Here is an 18,906-nt window from a genome sequence, read left to right on the forward strand (position 1 = left end):
ACGGTCATGGAAAATTTCGACAAAAGAGTGCGTATGTGCCAGCAAAGCCGTGGAGGCCATTTACCCGATATGCTATTCCATACATAACCCTATACTGTACACTTTATGAATCAATTAAAATTTTACAATTTTTAATTAAAAACCTGTGTTCTCTATCAAAATTACTTCTTGCGTGAATTTTGGGACACCCTTTACTTGTCATTTTTGAGCAAAAAGACGATCAGCTGCGCACAACATTGCAGTTTTTGTCTTCTTCCGCGATCACCTTTCCAGGGAATACGGCTTCCTCTCAAATGATAAAATCATGTTTCGTTTTGATTTACCTCCATATTTAAGTGAGAATTGACACATGTGAATAGACAACATATCCTTACCACAAGAAAAACAGTACCAGGAATATGCATTAAAATCATAATTTCCAGATCTCTTTTGTTGTCACAAATATGCAGTGGAAACTCTCAAGGCATGTTTTCTTTTATCGAAACACAAAAAGGACGTACAGTGGAACCTCGGTTCATGACCATAATTCATTCCAATCCTCTTGTCGTAAACCGATTTGGTCGTGAACCGAAGCAATTTCCCCCATAGGATTGTATGTAAATACAATTAATCCGTTCCAGACCGTACGAACTGTATGTAAATATATTTTTTTAAAGATTTTTAAGCACAAATATAGTTAATTACACCATAGAATGCACATCGTAATAGTAAACTAATGTAAAAACATTGAATAACACTGACACAAACACCCAGGCTCCCTGCTCAGCTGCACGCACAGGCTCGCTCGCTCTCTGTAACATTGCAGCAGTTCGCGCTATAGCCTTACACTCCGATCGCTGTATAAACACTTTTTTTAAATGAGTTTTAAGCACGGGGGGAAAAAAAGGAACATTTGAACAAATCCAAACTTTATTTAAAAGCCAACCAAGAAAGTAACATTACAGGAGTTCACGCTAATAGCATTACAACCCGATCGCCGTAAACACACTTTTTAAATGAGTTTTAAGCACAGGGGGGAAAAAAGGAACATTTGAAAAAAGAGAAAAGTAACATTGCAACGCTTTCTTCTCACCACCCTTCACTTGTTTAGAAGCCATGGTTAACTGCAAAAGCACACGAAATACTGTAGAGCACAAAAAGTCTGACTGAGAACAGGGAGAGGCTGAACACGTGCTTAAATACAGTAATCGGCGCATACGAACCGGAAGGGAAATGAAATAGAGCACAAAGAGTTCACAGCGAAAGCGGGCACGCACGTCGGACCGAGAACAATGCAACATGTGCGGAAATCATCGGCGTGCACAAACTGAAAGGGAAACTGGCTTGTTCGTATACCGAGTGTGTGGTCGTGAACCGAGGCAAAAGTTTGGCGAACTTTTTGGTCGTAAACCGAGTTGTACGTGTACCGAGGTTCCACTGTATTCAGAAATTTGTTAGCAGTTTATTTTCTTTTTGTGTTTTGTTCCCCTATTGCCTCCATTGTAGTGGAGTGCCACAGTTTCTTAAGGCAGATGCATATCTACCATGTTTGTGAAGAAATCATTTTGACTTGAAAAATATCAAGCTTTTCCTTTAAGACTATCATGCATGGGCGTCTGAGGATCACCGTCTGGACTCTGCTAATGCATACGATGTGGCAAGAGGGGGTCCTGCTACTAACAGTATCGTCTCTGTTTCCCTCTGCAGTACTGAGAAGATGTTCAGTTAGGGCAACTGAGCCATGACCACGACATCTCGAAGTCTCACCCCTGCCAGCTGACCCTTAAAGTACAGATGTCCCCAGAAGGAGTGTCATCAGTTTGGGAGCTAGATCCTCTGGATGAAGGACGTCTCCGACCCTAACCTGCTCGATACAGAAGGCACACTGGCTCACAAGGTAGTTGTCACCACTCTTCTCTGTTGGGCTCCCGAGTGTTTGTTTCAGTTCTACTTTTTTGGACTCTGACATTAAACAGGGTGGCCCGGTTGTACCCCCAACTATTTTTTGTGGGCTTCTCTGCTCCTTTACCCTTTGACAGACAGAATCCAACTTATTTGATTTTGTTGGGGTGAGGTGTAGACTGCTTGGGTTTGTCAAACTGCACAAGCTGGTGGTCTTGGGAACATGACGCAACTACCTCGGACTTGCTAAGGTTATGTAAATAAAGTCTGCAACTTAAAAATTTCTGGAGAAGTCATCTAATATGACAGGGCTCAGTCAGAGTAGCTCTAATCATTGGAAAAACCAAACAGTTTAGATTCTCAAAGCAAATGTGCTTTTATAAAACTGATGTACAGGATACTATTAATGACAAGTACATCTAACATTTGAAATAATAACCTGCTAGAAATTTTTTAAATTGCAGTTTATTAACATACACAACTTTAGAGACATAACAAACATCTTGTGAAAAATCATTAATTTTATTAACAGATATTTTAATTTTTGAAGCCAGTTACTGTAAATTTAAAGATGGTGGTGCCAGATCTAAAGCCATTCCTTGCATTTCATCAGGCCCTAAGCAGACTTGTTTCTTGTGTTTTCACTGTGGATACTCCTCTGATAATGGACACCTCCTAGCTAACGACGCAGGTAGGCTGCAGTGCTGCCATCTTGCTCATACTGTAAATCTGTTCCAATCAAAATGAAATCCTGCAGGAAATTATCAGAAACGAGGATTAGGGTATGCAGTTCACAGCTGCTTTAATGTGCTCTCATGCACTCACTTGCCATTGTGAAAACAGTGCTGAAATATTTAAAGACTACATTGTGAACAAGTATTCTTGTTGACATACAGCCATATTTTTGCCAAGGCCATTTTTACAAGAGGTACATTATGATACTGTGCTTCATCATGACTGCCATTGTGTTCTCTGTGTCATTGTAACAAGGTACTGAAAGCTGCTTCTTTAATCCTTGCATGTCTTAAAGTTAAACTGGGCTTTTTATAAAGGAAAGGAACAAAGGCTGTTACCTTCAGGATTTTAATATGAGGGCCAACAAGGCGCAGCTTTTCAATTGTTGGAAGTGGGAAACCAGTTGTTAGAAGATCTGCAAACAGAGAAGATGACTTTAGAAAACAACAAAATGAATTTGCATCCATTAGTGTCTGGTGTTTTACTCGCTCACCGTTCAGCATGGGCACCACGACAGCTTTCAGGGTGAACTGGATGATGTTATTCAGGCTGGCGACCTACACGAGACCCCCAGCGATAAGGGAAGGCAAAATGAAAAAAACACAAAGAGGAATTAGTGGTCTTAATCACTGTGGGGTTTCACTTCATTCTACTTCTACATCCTCTATAAATAACACTTTTCATATTTCTCTGGGATTAGTAAATATAAATGAGTGGATACTGCCTTTCCTGCCAGAGTTTTTCATTGATGAAGATAATGCTTAGTATGATTTACCATTTTGTGTTGCCATTAAATAAAAGTAAGTTATGTATTTATTTATTTAAAGAGCTTCTGTAAAAAGACAACTTTCTACCCGGGTACAAATAAAAATCTTAATTTAGTAGATAGATTATTGATATATAGTGAAATATTTAATTTGTTACATTTCCCCTAGGACAAATAATATCTATCTATCTATCTATCTATCTATCTATCTATCTATCTATCTATCTATCTATCTATCTATCTATCTATCTGTTATATAGTGCCTTTCATATCTATCTATCTATCATATAGTGCCTTTCATATCTATCTATCTATGTATTATATAGTGCCTTTCATGTCTATCTATCTGTTATATAGTGCCTTTCATATCTATCTATCTATCTATCTATCTATCTATCTATCTATCATATAGTGCCTTTCATATCTATCTATCTATGTATTATATAGTGCCTTTCATATCTATCTGTTATATAGTGCCTTTCATATCTATCTATCATATAGTGCCTTTCATATCTATCTATCTATGTATTATATAGTGCCTTTCATGTCTATCTATCTATCATATAGTGCCTTTCATATCTATCTGTTATATAGTGCCTTTCATGTCTATCTATCATATAATGCCTTTTATGTCTATCTATCTATCTATAATATAGTGCCTTTCATGTCTATCTATCTATCTATCATATAGTGCCTTTCATATCTATCTGTCTATCTATATCTATCTATCCTATGTTATATAGTGCCTTTCATATCTATCTATCTATCTGTTATATAGTGCCTTTCATGTCTATCATATAGTGCCTTTCATATCTATCTATCTATCTATCTATCTATCTATCTATCTATCTGTTATATAGTGCCTTTCATGTCTGTCTATCTATCTATCTGTTATATAGTGCCTTTCATATCTATCTATCTATCTCAAGGGATGTTATGTTCAGATTTTATAATGCACTGGTAAGACCACCTCTGGAGAATTGTGTACAGTTCTATCTATCGTGCCTTTCACATATCTGTCTATTTATTTATTAAGTGGACACACCGATGATTTAAATATGGACTCTAAAGATGATTAAAGGCTGTTTCTGATATTTACCTGAAATGGGCCCACAAAGCTCTTCTGTAAAGAAATCTGTACACTGCCAATACAAATAACATTATTTTTTATTAGCATTAAACATTCAGTAGGGTGAGTGCCTTCTTTAGTAATTCAGGGCTTAACACCTAAATGTCACCTACGTATCATAAAATATTCTACATTAACAAGAGACATGAAGTGGATGTCGGTGAGGCTGGAAAGTTTAAGGAAACTCACTCGTCAAGTGATAAAGATCCCACCAGCCTCAGTCCAGAAATGTTGAAATTGAGGCTCACAGATGCAACCTGTGAAAATACAAAGCACAGGACTACTAGAGAAGCCAGCATTAAATCAACTCCGCTCTCCCCGTACACAACATGAAGCAAATTGTCAGGATCTTGAAAGCGTGTTTGGTTATTGATGGTAACGATCTGCTCGAGCTCAGAGCTAACACTCTTCCACACTTCCTCTCTCGCTCTCTCTTTTTTTTATTGATTGCCCCTCTCAGAAATATAATGTAATAAATCTGTGATTCAGCTTTAGTATTTCCTTTTTTTTCTTTTAAGAAAGGTAAGCTGTTGATGGACCCATTCGTTTCACATGTCTGACTTTATGACGCATTGCCCAGAGAGAAAAACCGATAGTGGGAGAAAAGCCATCACGCCCTGTCTAGTATGAAAGTGTGAACCACCCGCCCCCAAATCCAACCCCCCCAAAGGTGGCCATGTTTACTTTGTTATTACTTCTTGGGTACTCTCCATGTGGGCACAGAAGCAAAAGAAACGGCACAGAGGAAGTGGCAGAGAGTTGAGAAAAGTTCCTCCAAGCGAAGATGACAGCAAGGGACTCCTGCGGCATGTTGTATATGAGCCTGACCTCCAAGAAGGGGCTGGTTGAACGTGGCACTGATGTCATGTGTCACATCATCACACCAAGATGAAAGGAACATTGTGGAATGTTTCAGAAACATTTCAGAACGGTTGCATATAAAAGGGGCCATTTGTGAATTTATGATCAAGGATGGGTGAAAGGTTCACTGCTTTAAGAACAACTGTGTGATCAATTAATCCGACAGTTCAAGAACAATGTTTCTCAATGCACAATTGCCAGAAATGTAGGACTTTTTATACTCTGCATTGCGCAGTTACTCTTCTTTTTAACAGACCCTCTGATGAAATCTCCGTTTGTAAAGGCCAAGGTGAAAAACTGGCATCATCAATCCTTCAGCAGACATTGCATTACAAACCAGTAGGCATCTGTGATGGGTATCATGACATGGTGCTTAGGAAGACTTTGGAAAAACCGTTGTGAATAAACACTGCACGTTGCCGCATCTGTGAATGTGTTTCAATGCCATCCAGAAATGCCACCAACCTCTTTTAGCTTGAGCTCCTCTGACATGGACTGGAAATGGGTGGTGTGGCCTCACGTGTCAATTTTTTAAAATTTCTTATGGAAATAGCAGAGGTTTTGTTCTCCACACCAATGAAGTGAAGGGTTAGCCACCTGCCTAATGCCATCCTTATGGTGGTGGCAGCTATGGGGGTGTTTCTCAGTGGCAGGAACAGGGAGACCAGTCAGGATTGAGGGAAAGACGAATGTAATGAAATACAATGAAGTCCTACAAGAAAAGCTGCCTCAGAGTGCACACCACCTCAGACTGGGGTGATGGCTCAACTTTTCACATCACAATTACTTCAGGACAGTACTGAAGCAACCTTGGAGACAAGTGTCCCCACTGTCCTTGAGTGGCGCCGGCCAAAGCCCAGACTTAAATCCCATGAAACATTCAGTGGAGAGACCCCAAAGATGGCCGTTTTACAGTCGCTTCCCATCCAATCTAACAGAGCATGACAGGATCTGCCAAGAAAAATGGGATAAACTGCCCAAATCCAAGTGTGCCACGCTGGGAGAGACTTACCCAAGACGATTTGAAGCTGGAATTGCTGCCAAAGTACTGAATTTAGGATCTGAATACTTAGATCATGAGTGTATTCAGTTTTTGATTTTTAATACATTAACTCTTTTAGGGCGGATGTCAACTTTCGTTGACACAAGAGGTTAAGGGCAGATGTTGACTAAAGTCAACATTCAGGTGCAGAGGGTGAAAAAAGCTGTAAACATCAATAAAACTCACAGTTATGTTATTGCTAGGAAGACCGTTAGCCTCGTTGACTTGATGTTGAATCTCTGCGTGTTTGTGAGTAGCGTAGAGCAAACAAATGTCTAGAATGGCATCAACATCCCGTGCAAAGCAAAATACTCCTTGTGTAGATAGATAGATAGTTATTATATACTAGCCATGTGTGCACAACTACGTTGCGCGTGTTAAAGTTGTCTGTGAAGGGCTCCCTGTTTAAACGCGGCTGCCAGTCGTGAACTGGGCCCTTCGTCGCACAGCATTATGATTTTTTATAAGGGAAACAAAATTACAAAAGAAAACCCTTGGACATTGATTCGATAGGAACGGCCTACTCTGAATCACTGTCCGAATAGTAATTATGTGGTGGTGGAGGAGCATTTCTGCTTCTCTCCGTTCACAGTCTGTCTCGTTTTCACGACGCTGTCGTTTCCTCTCACGATCTCTTCTCAACCTTTCTCCAATCTCGCAGGTTGCTTTGTGGCAATCCAAAGAGTAAGGAAGAACCAATGCTTCTTTCTTGAACTCCAAACGCCGACTGATGGAAAATCACAGAAGTGTGTCCGACTTATATACTCTGACTGCCGACTCCAAGAAGTGGGTGAACATTCGATTTGGACGAAGTGCTGCCAACGACGGTGGATAGAAACACAAAAAACCACAGTCTCGACAACGAAGCAGGTGTCAACGCCAGATCTAAACACAAAGAGTGGTATCGACAGTGTTTGTAAAGAAAAGTAACAACCAAGGCAGTGTCAGGGGAACATGAATTCGCGGACAAACAAAGATCAAGATCCAAATGAAGATTATATATAAAGATTAGTTAATTTAAAGCACAACAATCAGTGCCGGATTAACCAATAGGCACATGTAGCATATGCTACGGGCCCTGCAATTTCGGGGGCCCCCAAATGGTGGACCCAATATTTAATGAAAAAGTGTAGCATTGAAAAACTGGTCTTTAAAAATATTATCTTTACGTTTTAAAACTGTAAATTTCTTACACAACAAAACTTTAGGGGCCCAACACATAAAATTCACATAAATATTATAAGATTCTTATTATAATCGAGAGTAAAATAATTATTTATTCCGGTTTGAACTGTTCAGAATCTAAACTTCAGATGATGCAGACCAAAAGGGCCCCCAAATTTGAAATGTGCTACGGGCCCCCAAAGCTCTTAATCCGGCCCTGACAACAATTTGTTTAGTTTGAATGTCTGTGTTTTGAGGTGTGACTGGAGTACTACAGTCTTCAGTAGTATAAGCCTGGTGGAGATTCTTAATGCAATGCCTATGTTTTAGCTGTCTCTCTACTGCCATCTAGTGCTCCTTCTTCTAATTCATTCACGGACAAACAAAGATCAAGATCCAAATGAAGATTATATATAGAGATTATGTATATATTGATATAGATAGATAGATATTTATTTTTTGCATGTTATTGCTGAATTGAACTCTGACTTATCGAACTCTGATTCTGATGCAAGTGACCTAGAGATCGAAAACAAAAGTCAGGTACCTACATCAGCTGATCGGTCCCCAGCTGATTGTGCAGCTGATGTGTTTACGACAACGTTAGCCTGGGAGGACTACGAGGACAGTTATCGAACTCATGCAAATCATCTGGAGATTGTAAATGAAAGTCAGGTACCTGCATCGGCTGGTCGCAGTGCTGAACATGCTCATGTACAATGTTCCCTCTAAGGAGTAGCATATAGTGAGCAAAAAACATTGTTTATGAGCGACATTTTGTTTAAGCCAAAAATTTATGAGCACCAACTCCGACGGTCGGAGTGAGCGATCGTGCAATAAGTACGAGCGATGCCGTCAGAATGAGCGATCATGCAGGAAGTATGAGCAACGCTCTGAATTCGTGTGAGCGATCGCTCACGCGCTTAGCTTAGAGGGAACATTGCTCGTGTAGCTGATGCACCAATGTCACCGTTCACCTGGGAAGATTACACAGATATAGATCCTTGGGAGGCTCTGTGTGCTTGTGGACAGTATGGATTACCAGCCACTCTACTACAAGTTGTTTTTGTCCAGAAAGAGCCTTTCAGCTTATTAGTGATGAAACAAACAGGTATGTAATATGTATGTGAATTTACCTACTTTAGGGACTCATTAAACGTAAAACAGACTGACATTTGTCATGAATAAGTATTTTATGTTGAGTTATGTGTGAAAGCATTGTTTTGTGTGCTTTTCAGAAAACTGACTTTTTTGGAAAAATATTCAGCTCTTAAAGAGTTAATAATCCTTTGAAGATATGTTTGCACTTTGTCTTTATGAATTATTAAGTGTCAGAATTTATTGATTTAAAATTAAATCTACAACACGTTGAAGTGTGCAAAAAGTGAAGGGTTTACTATCCACGTTTAATAATTTGAACACAAATGAGATTGACAATTAAACTCGGGTCTATCAGGGCTGTTCATTGATTGTCTAATAATATTTGGGAGAATGTGGCATGTGTGCAGGGGTTAACTTTTAGTTCCACTCACCGTCTAGGTATCGATATTTATTCTCAGTCTTAGAGCACCTCCACTCAGGTTTTGCTCCACTTCTGTCGCTCCAGTGACTCCGGTAGACATTGCTCCATCTGTTGCCCCAGCCTGGGTGAATAATTTGAACAACATCTACACTGATGGGACTGTCATTTCTAGGTGTTTTTAGTTTGCATTATTTCTCCTACAGAATTGTCCCTGGGTTTTGGATTGACTCAGTATTGGGTGTCATGTTTTACTTGCTCGTAACTGGAAGTAACATGTGCCTGATGTCTGAAATGACACAAAAGTCCGTCAATCCCATATTTAACCTTGTGGCCACCAGGAGGTGCACCAGCTCCCCAAACCTGAAACAGACAGATGGGGACACAAGTTCTGCAAAACACACATTTTATTTTTCCGTGGGAAACTCTTTCTAATCGTTTCCCACCTAGAAACCTGGCTCCTGGAATGAAGTCAATGGGCTTCTTTTATCTGGCAACCGGGAGTACTTCCAGTGGCCCGTTAGCATGGTCCAGAAGCACTTCCACATGAGGCAGAAACCTGACAAAGTAGGGCTCCAGCACTCCCTGCAGCACCCCCCGAAGGTACCAAACTCCAACTCCCAGCATGCCCTGTGGCAGAGGCGGCTGTAGGGGTGTGTGGGGCCTAGGGCTGACCAACTCCACGTGGGTCCGGTTATGTCAAACACTGTTACTGGTGTGTGTGGACTGTATAAATTTGCGCGCAAATTTAATAAAAATAATGTTAACGTACGTCAGATTTTCTCATTACAGTATTCAGCTAAATTTTTGCAAGATAACGCGGATTTTATCACAATATGATGATATAATCTATTAAAAAAGTGCAATTCATAATTCATGACAATACCATGACAGTGCAAAATGCGATGTGGTATCTTGCAGAAATCATCAGGGCTCCTTCTAGAAAAGTCCCCAAATTGCAAATATACTCGGAGTCTCAATATGCAGGATGTCAGGTCAGCCAGTTATCATTAGCGATACATGTTTTTGTGCATTAATATTCAGACTATGGGATGTTTTCAAAGAAGTACATATATGGAATTTGACCTTGAAGAGGGATTTTAAAAGGGTTCCTCTTAGAAGCATCTGAAATATATATACACTGGAGAATATAACTTGACAAATCTGCTCGAACAGGACACGCGGACCTCAAAAGTAGGGCCCGCTTAGGCGCGGGGCCTGGGGTGGTTGCCTCACTTTCCACCCCCAAACTCTGCCCTTGCCATGTGGGAATCCATGGTGCCGGTACAACCCAAGGGTGCTGCCATCTAGCGATCCAGGAGAGGTAGTCCCCTGTACATGTTCTCTCCCACCATTCCTTCGAGTATACGGGTGTCCCAGCTGGGCAAGGGTCCCAACTGTTTGCCACAACATGCATAATCGAACGCAGGTTAGCGGGGACCTGATGCTGCCCCAGCAGGAACTCAACCTTGTGCAGTCTGTTAACCTGACATGAACACCTTTGGGATGTGGTAGGAAAGCCTTGAATGCCCAGAGACAAGCCCATAAAGACACAGACGCTGTGCCCAGGTAACCCCATCCTCTAGAGCTGTGAGGCAAATGTACCAAAATACTGTTGCTGACCAGAAAAAAGCATTCAACCCAAATTAAAAAAAAACCCAAGTGTGTTGAAATGTTTCACTTGCACCCACAATTAAGGAGGAGTAGAAAATGTTTATCTTTACCACACTGAGGTCAAACAGCGGTGCGAGGGTGGAGTTGGCCTGCACGGCATATGCAGACATGGATGCAATCGACTGCAGGGTGACGTTGTTGGGCTGAATGTTGGCAGATGGCTGTTGGGTAGCTCTCACATTCAGGATCACAGGCATGTTCGGATAACGCCGAGCCACCTGTAAGTCAAACACGAAAACGTCAGAGAAGAACAAAGGATCTTCGGTTTCTAAACCTTATGGTGCGCTGCAGCTTTGGCAGTGTGTGGAGTTCTGCTGACCGTCACTCCTGTGGGGTTACTTCATACGTGAAAGTAGTCAGGAGTCGCCAGGATCTCTTTATTCCACATTCTCACGGATGCTTAAGTGTGTTCTCATTTCCATTTGGATGGGCATGCCTGTAATTTTGTTTTCTCTAGAATATAATTGGCGGTTAACTGAGAAGAGACTTCTAAAGTCCTGCGTGAAGTCCTGCAACAGCACCATGGTAGCAACTTTCCTGCACCCGCTTGGGCCACATGAATAAGGTTTATAATTGTAATGCTAATGACTGATAACTTCACATGGTGAGCAATGGATGAGTGAAAATAAAGATCAATCCACGGCGTACATCGGGCAACTAAAGCCCCAACATGACAAGGCTGGAGTCTCCAAACCAGGCCGAAGAAGTAGCGACCTCTGCTGCATTTTCTCAGCAAAACACTTTCGACTACAAGAGTGGTCAGTTCGATGAGTGATGCTCGGACGAAAAGGCAAAACTGGAAGGGAAAGGAATTGGGTGCGTCTTCTTATACCAGACTAAATGGACAACCTATGTGTCAAATGAAAAACATGAGGCCTACCTTCATTATTTAGATTTCTATCCATCTTAACTACTGTATATACTCGCGTATAAGTCGGGTGTTGAAACACAAAAAGTCGATCATAAAATCAGACCCTGACTTATACGGCCGTTCAAAAATACAATTTAATTTTTTTGCTTCCTCCAATCTCGCACCAGTTTCTCAGACTCATTGAATTTTGTTGCAGCAGCGCAGTTACCAATTTCTTTCACCACTTCACTTAAAACCAGCTTCATATTTTCTTCAGATTGAACGCTCCATCGTAGAAAGGGGATGCTCTTACGATAAAGGTGTATGAGGGTGTGACATACAAAAAAGTGCAAACGTCGCTTCGGGATAATTCGGGTATCACCGTGTAGTCACGTAGGCACAATACATAGAAACAAAAGGCAGTGTACTCCGTGGTTACTCTCTCAGGTGGACATTAGCATATGGTAATCTCTTGGACCAATAGCGTGAGTTTTCCACATTTGTCTTATACAACCGACATTATAAAATACTGGAAATTATACGGTAAAATCAAGTCCTGACTTATCTGCGGGAGAACTTAAACAGGAGTATATACGGTAGATAGATAGACAAGACTCTTTTCAAACACATTTCCTAATTTTTGCAGCTCTTTGTTTTTTTAATTTTGCTTATTATTACTGTGCATTGGCCCAATCACAAGAGCACCTTGCATGGGTGACTGCCAAATTCATAAGCGGCTGAGATGGGACGCTCTCAATAGATAGCAGTGTGTTGAGCGGGCACCTCCTTTGTGAATGACACAGGTATTGAGTGACACTCTGGTCTGGAAACAATCATTTCGGACTGCATATGCCAGGCTGGCAAGTCACTTGAAGGAGAAATAATCTTCCGACAGGACAGTGACCCAAAACACTGCAAAAGCCACACTGGGGTGACTTAAAACCAAAAAGAGCACAGCCCAGGCAGCTTTAATGGGATTCCTGAAAGATTAGTTGGGAATCACAGGACACCCTTCCTTATAATGGACACGTGTTTCTTAAAAGAAATTTTCGAGTACTCAAAGGAAATACGAGAAGATCAGGCAAAGTTCAAAGAGGAACCATGCCAGGATTTGAAACTCCTTGCAAATGGGAGTCAGGCATGTCAGCCATCATGCCCCTTTGTACATCTAATTCCTCATCCACTCAATGGCTAATGTCTCCCTTAAGAACAAGTGGAAACACTTGACGGACACTCTTGAAGAAATAAAAAAAAACAGTTTACCTCTGGAACAAATAACCCCAGTGTTTTGGTGTTCAAGTGTACAGGAGATGATTTAGGAATCTGGAAAGAAGAAAAAAGTGTAATGAAGAAGGAGGTTGTACGTGTTCTTCTAGATTAATAATCATACATAGCATGAGAACACAGGTGGCCAATGAGAGGAACAGAAATGACACCTTATGAATACACTTGTCACTGGTTAGCCTGCTCGGCTGACAGATCTTAACCTGAAAGTCTCGTATCGCTGAAAGGGAGAGCAGTGGATTCTGGGAAAGCCGAAAAGCAAAGCGGGATTCAGAGTACAGACAATTATCCCTTGCGATTCGCTGGAGTTAGGAGCGCATGACCTCTGTGAATGTGAAAATCCATGAATACATTTTGGGCCTATGATTACTCAATATTCTAAGTTTGATACACTAAATAAGATGCAAAATGTCGAGCGAAACATGAGATCGAACAATCACTGCGCAAGTAAATCACGTGTGTGAGGCTGGATGCAAAGACAAAGATTTGTGGTGTCCCCCCAGACACAGTGTGTAGTTCCACTGTACTTTAGTAAACTGTAACTTTTTACAAAATTGAACTTGTGTGTATATTTATGGTAGTAAACGATAAAAATAATTACAAATTAAAAAGAAACAAAGTACTAAGCAGAAAACGATAAACACTCACGACACAGTCCAATTTCGCACATTCAGATGATGTTGGTGTAGTTCTGACACAAACCCCCCCCTGCGAACAGCCACCTGAAAGTCCTAAAGTGAAGATTTGTAGAAGTTGGGAGTGCTCCCCAGATGAAGACGTTACTGCAACCCAGACGAAATCTCATGAACAAGGGCACACGGGACACAATTTAAATCCACAGAAAACTGTAATCCGGTGGGGATTATTGTAATCTAATTTTGTAGTCAAGCGTTGAAACAGAAAGACGCCCAACAATGTGTTGGCTCCCTTTAAAAAGTTGCACTTCTTCTTGGCTGCTGGGATTTGCAGTTCATTTAAATAGTGTTGCTGCAGTGTTGTCTGTGGTTTTCCACAATAGGTTGCCAAACTCACAAAATAATTTCTGTTTATATCATTGATGACAAACCCGCATGTGGGCAGGTCTGCAAATTAGAAACGTGAAAATTGCAAGGGCCAGCCTGTATTTTGCTCAAATTCCACTGGAATCTACCTTGAGCTTGTATGATAATGATTTAATGCCATTTTTTTGTGTTTTGAGAAACAGAAACTGCAAAATACAGGGTGTTCCTCAAGAACATTCTTTTGTATTATTATACTTTTTTGTTAGCAAATGTTTTTTTGGAAGTTTAAATAACAATGATACAGTGATCCCTTGCTATATCACACTTCGACTTTCGCGGCTTCACTCTATCGCGATTTTTTCTCATACACGCTTATGTCACTACGCATGCGCTTTCTGAGAACTTTTATCTAAGCCCCACGATGGCTCCTAAACGTGCTGCTTTTTCTAATCCTTCTGACAATGAAACTAAGTGCCGGAGGAAGATGCTTACCATCCAGGACAAGGTGAAACTCTTGGATATGATCAAAGATGGCAATACCCTACAAAAGCCTCCTCACGCATATGAAAAGACAGCACCAGCAACTGCTTATCAAGATGTTCTTCAGCCGCGCACCCAGACACCCACTGCCTACTCCTAGTACTCCTTCAGCGGAAGAAGACAACAATTCACCTGCTGAAGATACTTCACCACCTGAAGACTCTCCTGCTGAGCTTGTGCCTTCATAGGTTAGTGGTTGTGTGTAATTAAATGTACAGTACAATAATAATAATATGATATTTGTAATGTCTAATATGTCTTATTTTCTCTTATTTTGTCTAATATATTGGGTAATACGAGTGTAATGGTGACTAAAGGGTGTTATTTCATATCTAGAGGGCTCTAATAATGTTAAAACACGTATTTAGAAGGTCGTAAACAGGTTTTCTATACTCTAACTGCGAAAATATTCGATTTATAAATAAAGAATCCTACTTCGCGAAAATTCATTTATCACGGTTGAGTCTGGAACGGATTAACGGTGATAAACGAGGGTTCACTGTATATAGAAGTAATAACACCAATAGGTTTTTTATAAAATAAACTGTCAAAATAGAACAACTGTAAAGACAATAATAACAGAAACAGCACACATCCACAAAATTTGAACAAATCCTTGGTGGGGCGGGAGGGTTAATGCTGCCAATCCACCAGACCGCAGAGAGACAGGATTTAAGATGCAGGAAGAGGAGAACAACATCAGCCCCTGGCCAGCTAGAGCACGCCATTTTGTATTTTATGAAGCAGATGACCCACTGATCACCACCACTGTGAGTTCTTGCCAAAATGCAAAGGCAGAGCCGGTCAAGCCATTTGGTGACACAGGTGGCCACCTAGGGTGTCGTCATCCAAGGCATGCCATTTATGAAGTGTCAAAGAAAAATTAGACTTAGGGGTCACATAGTCATTTAGGATAAAGGGTTTTCATATGCTTTCCATATTAAAATATAGCATTCATCTTAGAAGTATAAAAGGATTAATAAATGTCAGACTCCTGTTCGGGCATATCAGGAAACCAGATAAAGGTCAAGTGAACAACAACGACCAGATTGTACCAAGAGCAGGTTGATGTAATACACCAAATATATGATTAAGAGATCAGCAGATGTCTTCCAGAAACAATAGAACTGGACAGTAGTCACATACACAGAGATTTCAAGGGTAATATCTAAGCTAATAGATATTGAAGAACAAGGACATAATGGAGAAAGACTTTTACTTAGGCTGCTTTTGCTCTATGCTAAATACCTTACATCTTTTAACCAATCAGAGTATGCCATGTAAGCATTAATCAGCACTGTTATGTAAATTCAGTTCTCAATAAGTGTGAGCTTCCCCTTTTATTTTGTAACAGACTGCTGTAAGAGATGCTCGCTCCTCAGCTCTGTGCTGCAGGAGTAATAATTGACGCAGCCAGACAAGCGTTTCTCCTGCCTGATTACAGACTAAAAGGTTCGATTAGATTTGTCCTGTTAGAGGATAAGTTTCTTTCTTTAATTAAGATATTGATTCCTACCTCAGAAACTCGAGAGGCGTGTGCTCTGGACACCAAGGGCTGCTGTTTTAGTAACTTGAGGGGCACGCGATCTAGACACCGAGGGGGCTCTCTGACGATGCGGGTTCTGCTCCACGCCCCCCATCTTGTTTTTGGGAGCCCTTGAACCCGACACCGTCGGTAATGTCACCGATGAGCTTGGCAGTGAGGCACAACAAATGGAGCAAGGGGATGGTGTAAAAAAGTGCCAAGTGCTTTTATTAAAAACAACAACAAAAACAAAGTGTCCAAATAAATAAGTGCAGTGTCTCCAAAATCTTTTAAATAAATAATCCAGTAAAAACCAAAATGAAATGGTGAAGGTTAAAATTCATTAGAAACAACTCTTTTAAAAAAACAACGAGGTTAAAACAACAGCTGGAAGCAGTCCTTTAAAAACACAAAGCCCGATGTCTTCTTTTCACCTGACAGCTCCCCTGCTTCTCCCATTGGGCTTTGCAACAAGAGAGTCGCCCTACCTGCAGCTGACCTTCTTCCCACTCGACTGATCTGGAGGCTTCCCAATCCCTGTCTTCGGTTTAGCACTCTCCAGACCGATACTTACCTTCCAAGCCTCCCGACTCCTGCTGTCTTCCACGGCGAGTCATCCTTCTGCTGGTCACTCCTGCTCCTCGCAATGCTCAGCGGGAGCGACCACTACCAACTGCCCTACGTGTTGGCCAAACACCCCGCTAGGGCTCACTGTCCAGCTGCCTACGCTCGCGCTCTCTCTTGCTCCTCACTGCTTCCTGCAACCTCCATTTCTTTCTTTTACTTTTTCTCCATCTTCCCCTCGATCGATCTATCCATCCCCCTTTCCTGGTGCCAACCTGTATATATCCACATCCGCCTGCACCTCCGTGGGCGCAGGGTCTTAATCACACGACGTAGGAAGCCAATGAAGCAATTGAGAACGATCGCACACGGAGGTGCGACTCGCTCCAACTACCTCATTAACTTCTCGCGGTCGTGCAATCATGCACACAGTGAATGGCATGGCTATACGGTGTCCCAGATGGATGGGGACCCTACCCAGCTGGGACGCCTGGATGGTCCCCGTGATGGACAATACCTCCCCTGGGCCACGAGGGGGCAGCTTATGGGCCACTGGACCGGAGCTGGGACACTCATCCCTTCCCGGAGGATGTGGTCACCACCAGGGGGCGCCCAGACAATCGTGAAGTCCTGGATGGCAGCACTTCCACCACACCAGGATGTGCTGCCGGAAGAATTCCCGGGGCACCCGGAGTGCTTCTAGGGGCTCTCTTGACACTTCCGCCACACCAGGAAGTGTCGTCAGGGGGAGCACCTGGAGCTCATCCGGGTCAGTATATAAGGGACCTCCTCCCTCCAGAAGCTGAGCCAGAGTTGGGAGGAAGGAGACGAAGCTTGTGAGGAGGGGAGAGGAGGTCAAAAAGGAAAAGAGAAAGAGAAAAGAAAGAAAGAAAGGAGAGAAAGAGAAAAAGTGTTGGAGGAAGGCATTGTGGTGCTTTGAAGAAATAAAGAAGTGTGTTTTGGACATTCTAGTGTCTGTCTGTCTGTGTCCTGGGGGGGTATGCTTTCCACAACGGATTTAAATTAACCTGGCCCTTCTTTTTAAAGCTGCGGACCCGTTATACCTCAGGCACCCCTCCTCAAAGTCTAGAATTCTAAATGCATGCTATGGACACCAAGTAGTGCCATTCATGAAATTCAAGGGGGATTTGAACCAGCATTGTGCAAAGGAGACAGAAACGTCAGATTTCCTGTGAGAAGCTAAGGATGTCTTTGTAGATGTTGTGCCTCTGCTGAATGCCTCGGATGTAATGAGTGCTTATCTGAGTTACTGTTGCTTTTCTATCAGCGTGAACCAGTCTGGCCATTCTCCTCTGACCTCTGGCATCAAAAACGCATTTTCACATTTTAAGCCGCATTGGTTAATTGATTTTTTTTATTGACTTAATTCCTTAACTGCTGCCATGAGTCAAATGACAAATTTAAATGACCTTTCATATTATGCTTTCCTAAATGACGACATCCTCACGCCACACCACAACAAAGTTCTTTCTCTCAGCCTTACTAAAGCTTACACTAAGCACTTCCACACATGAAAATCCATTCCTGTTTTGAATGATAAGAGCTGTTTTAGGTTTAAGCCCCCAGTGCATGTTCTCCCAGTGTCTGTCCGAGTTTCCCCGCACAGTCCAAAGCCATGCAGGTTAGGTGGATTGGTGGCACTACACTGGCCATGGTGGGGGTGCGTTCACCCTGTGATGGGATGGCATCTTAGTCTAGGGATTGTTCCTGCCACACACCCTATGGTTGCTGGGATAGGCTCCAGCTGCCCCCTGACCCTGCTCTGAACAAACAGATTTGGAATACGGATACACAGACTATTGTTTCTTAACAATATGTTAATCTTCCACTTTTCTCCTTTAGTAATATTTTTGTGAGAAAATATGCTTGAAATGAAGCAAAAACAGTTACATTTTTATTATATGGCCATTGTTATTGGTCCCTTTATGCCTCTGTTGTCACTGTGATAGTAATCCTCTTCTTGGGTCTCAGGACAATACCGGATTTCTAATTTGAGTCCTCAGATTGAAAAGTTTAGGAGAAACTTTTTGGTTCCCAGAAGAACCATCCACTTGAAGAATCTAGAAACCGCCTTTATTTAGTTAGTTCTGTGCAAGCTCCATAAATATGAATAGATGATAACAGATTTTTAAAATGCCAGTTGCTGCACACAATAACTCAGATGATTAAAGTGCAAAGTTTCATTTAAGGGGTGTCACACACGTGTGATTGGGAGGCAGCTAAAGGGCCTGAATAATAGAAGTTCCATGCCTGACCAGGGGGGTGGCGAGCTGCACTGACTTTCTCAATCCTTGGAGACCATCCACAGGAAATCCCGCACGTTTCCGGCACCACTGATGACATCACTTCC

The 18,906-nt window shown here is 41.7% G+C and overlaps 1 protein-coding gene across 2 annotated transcripts in view; it reads right to left on the reverse strand.

Annotated features, from left to right (window-relative positions):
* Positions 1-2,380: 2,380 nt before the first annotated feature.
* The window catches only part of LOC114659560 (bactericidal permeability-increasing protein-like), a 64,756-nt gene continuing 48,230 nt past the window's right edge, over positions 2,381-18,906 (reverse strand). The window contains exons 10-16 of one of the 2 annotated variants that reach the window (XM_028812120.2): positions 12,885-12,944; positions 10,822-10,989; positions 4,701-4,768; positions 4,482-4,524; positions 3,110-3,173; positions 2,955-3,031; positions 2,381-2,632 (exon numbers count right to left, since the gene is read on the reverse strand). In XM_028812120.2, the coding sequence (XP_028667953.1) occupies positions 2,561-2,632; positions 2,955-3,031; positions 3,110-3,173; positions 4,482-4,524; positions 4,701-4,768; positions 10,822-10,989; positions 12,885-12,944 (552 nt within the window). In that variant the 3' untranslated portion in view covers positions 2,381-2,560. The remainder of the gene's footprint in view (positions 2,633-2,954; positions 3,032-3,109; positions 3,174-4,481; positions 4,525-4,700; positions 4,769-10,821; positions 10,990-12,884; positions 12,945-18,906) is intronic. The other variant, XM_028812119.2, reaches the window with a different exon arrangement.

This window comes from Erpetoichthys calabaricus, chromosome 10 (assembly GCF_900747795.2).
Source record: "Erpetoichthys calabaricus chromosome 10, fErpCal1.3, whole genome shotgun sequence".
In the NCBI taxonomy this organism is placed as follows: domain Eukaryota; kingdom Metazoa; phylum Chordata; class Cladistia; order Polypteriformes; family Polypteridae; genus Erpetoichthys; species Erpetoichthys calabaricus.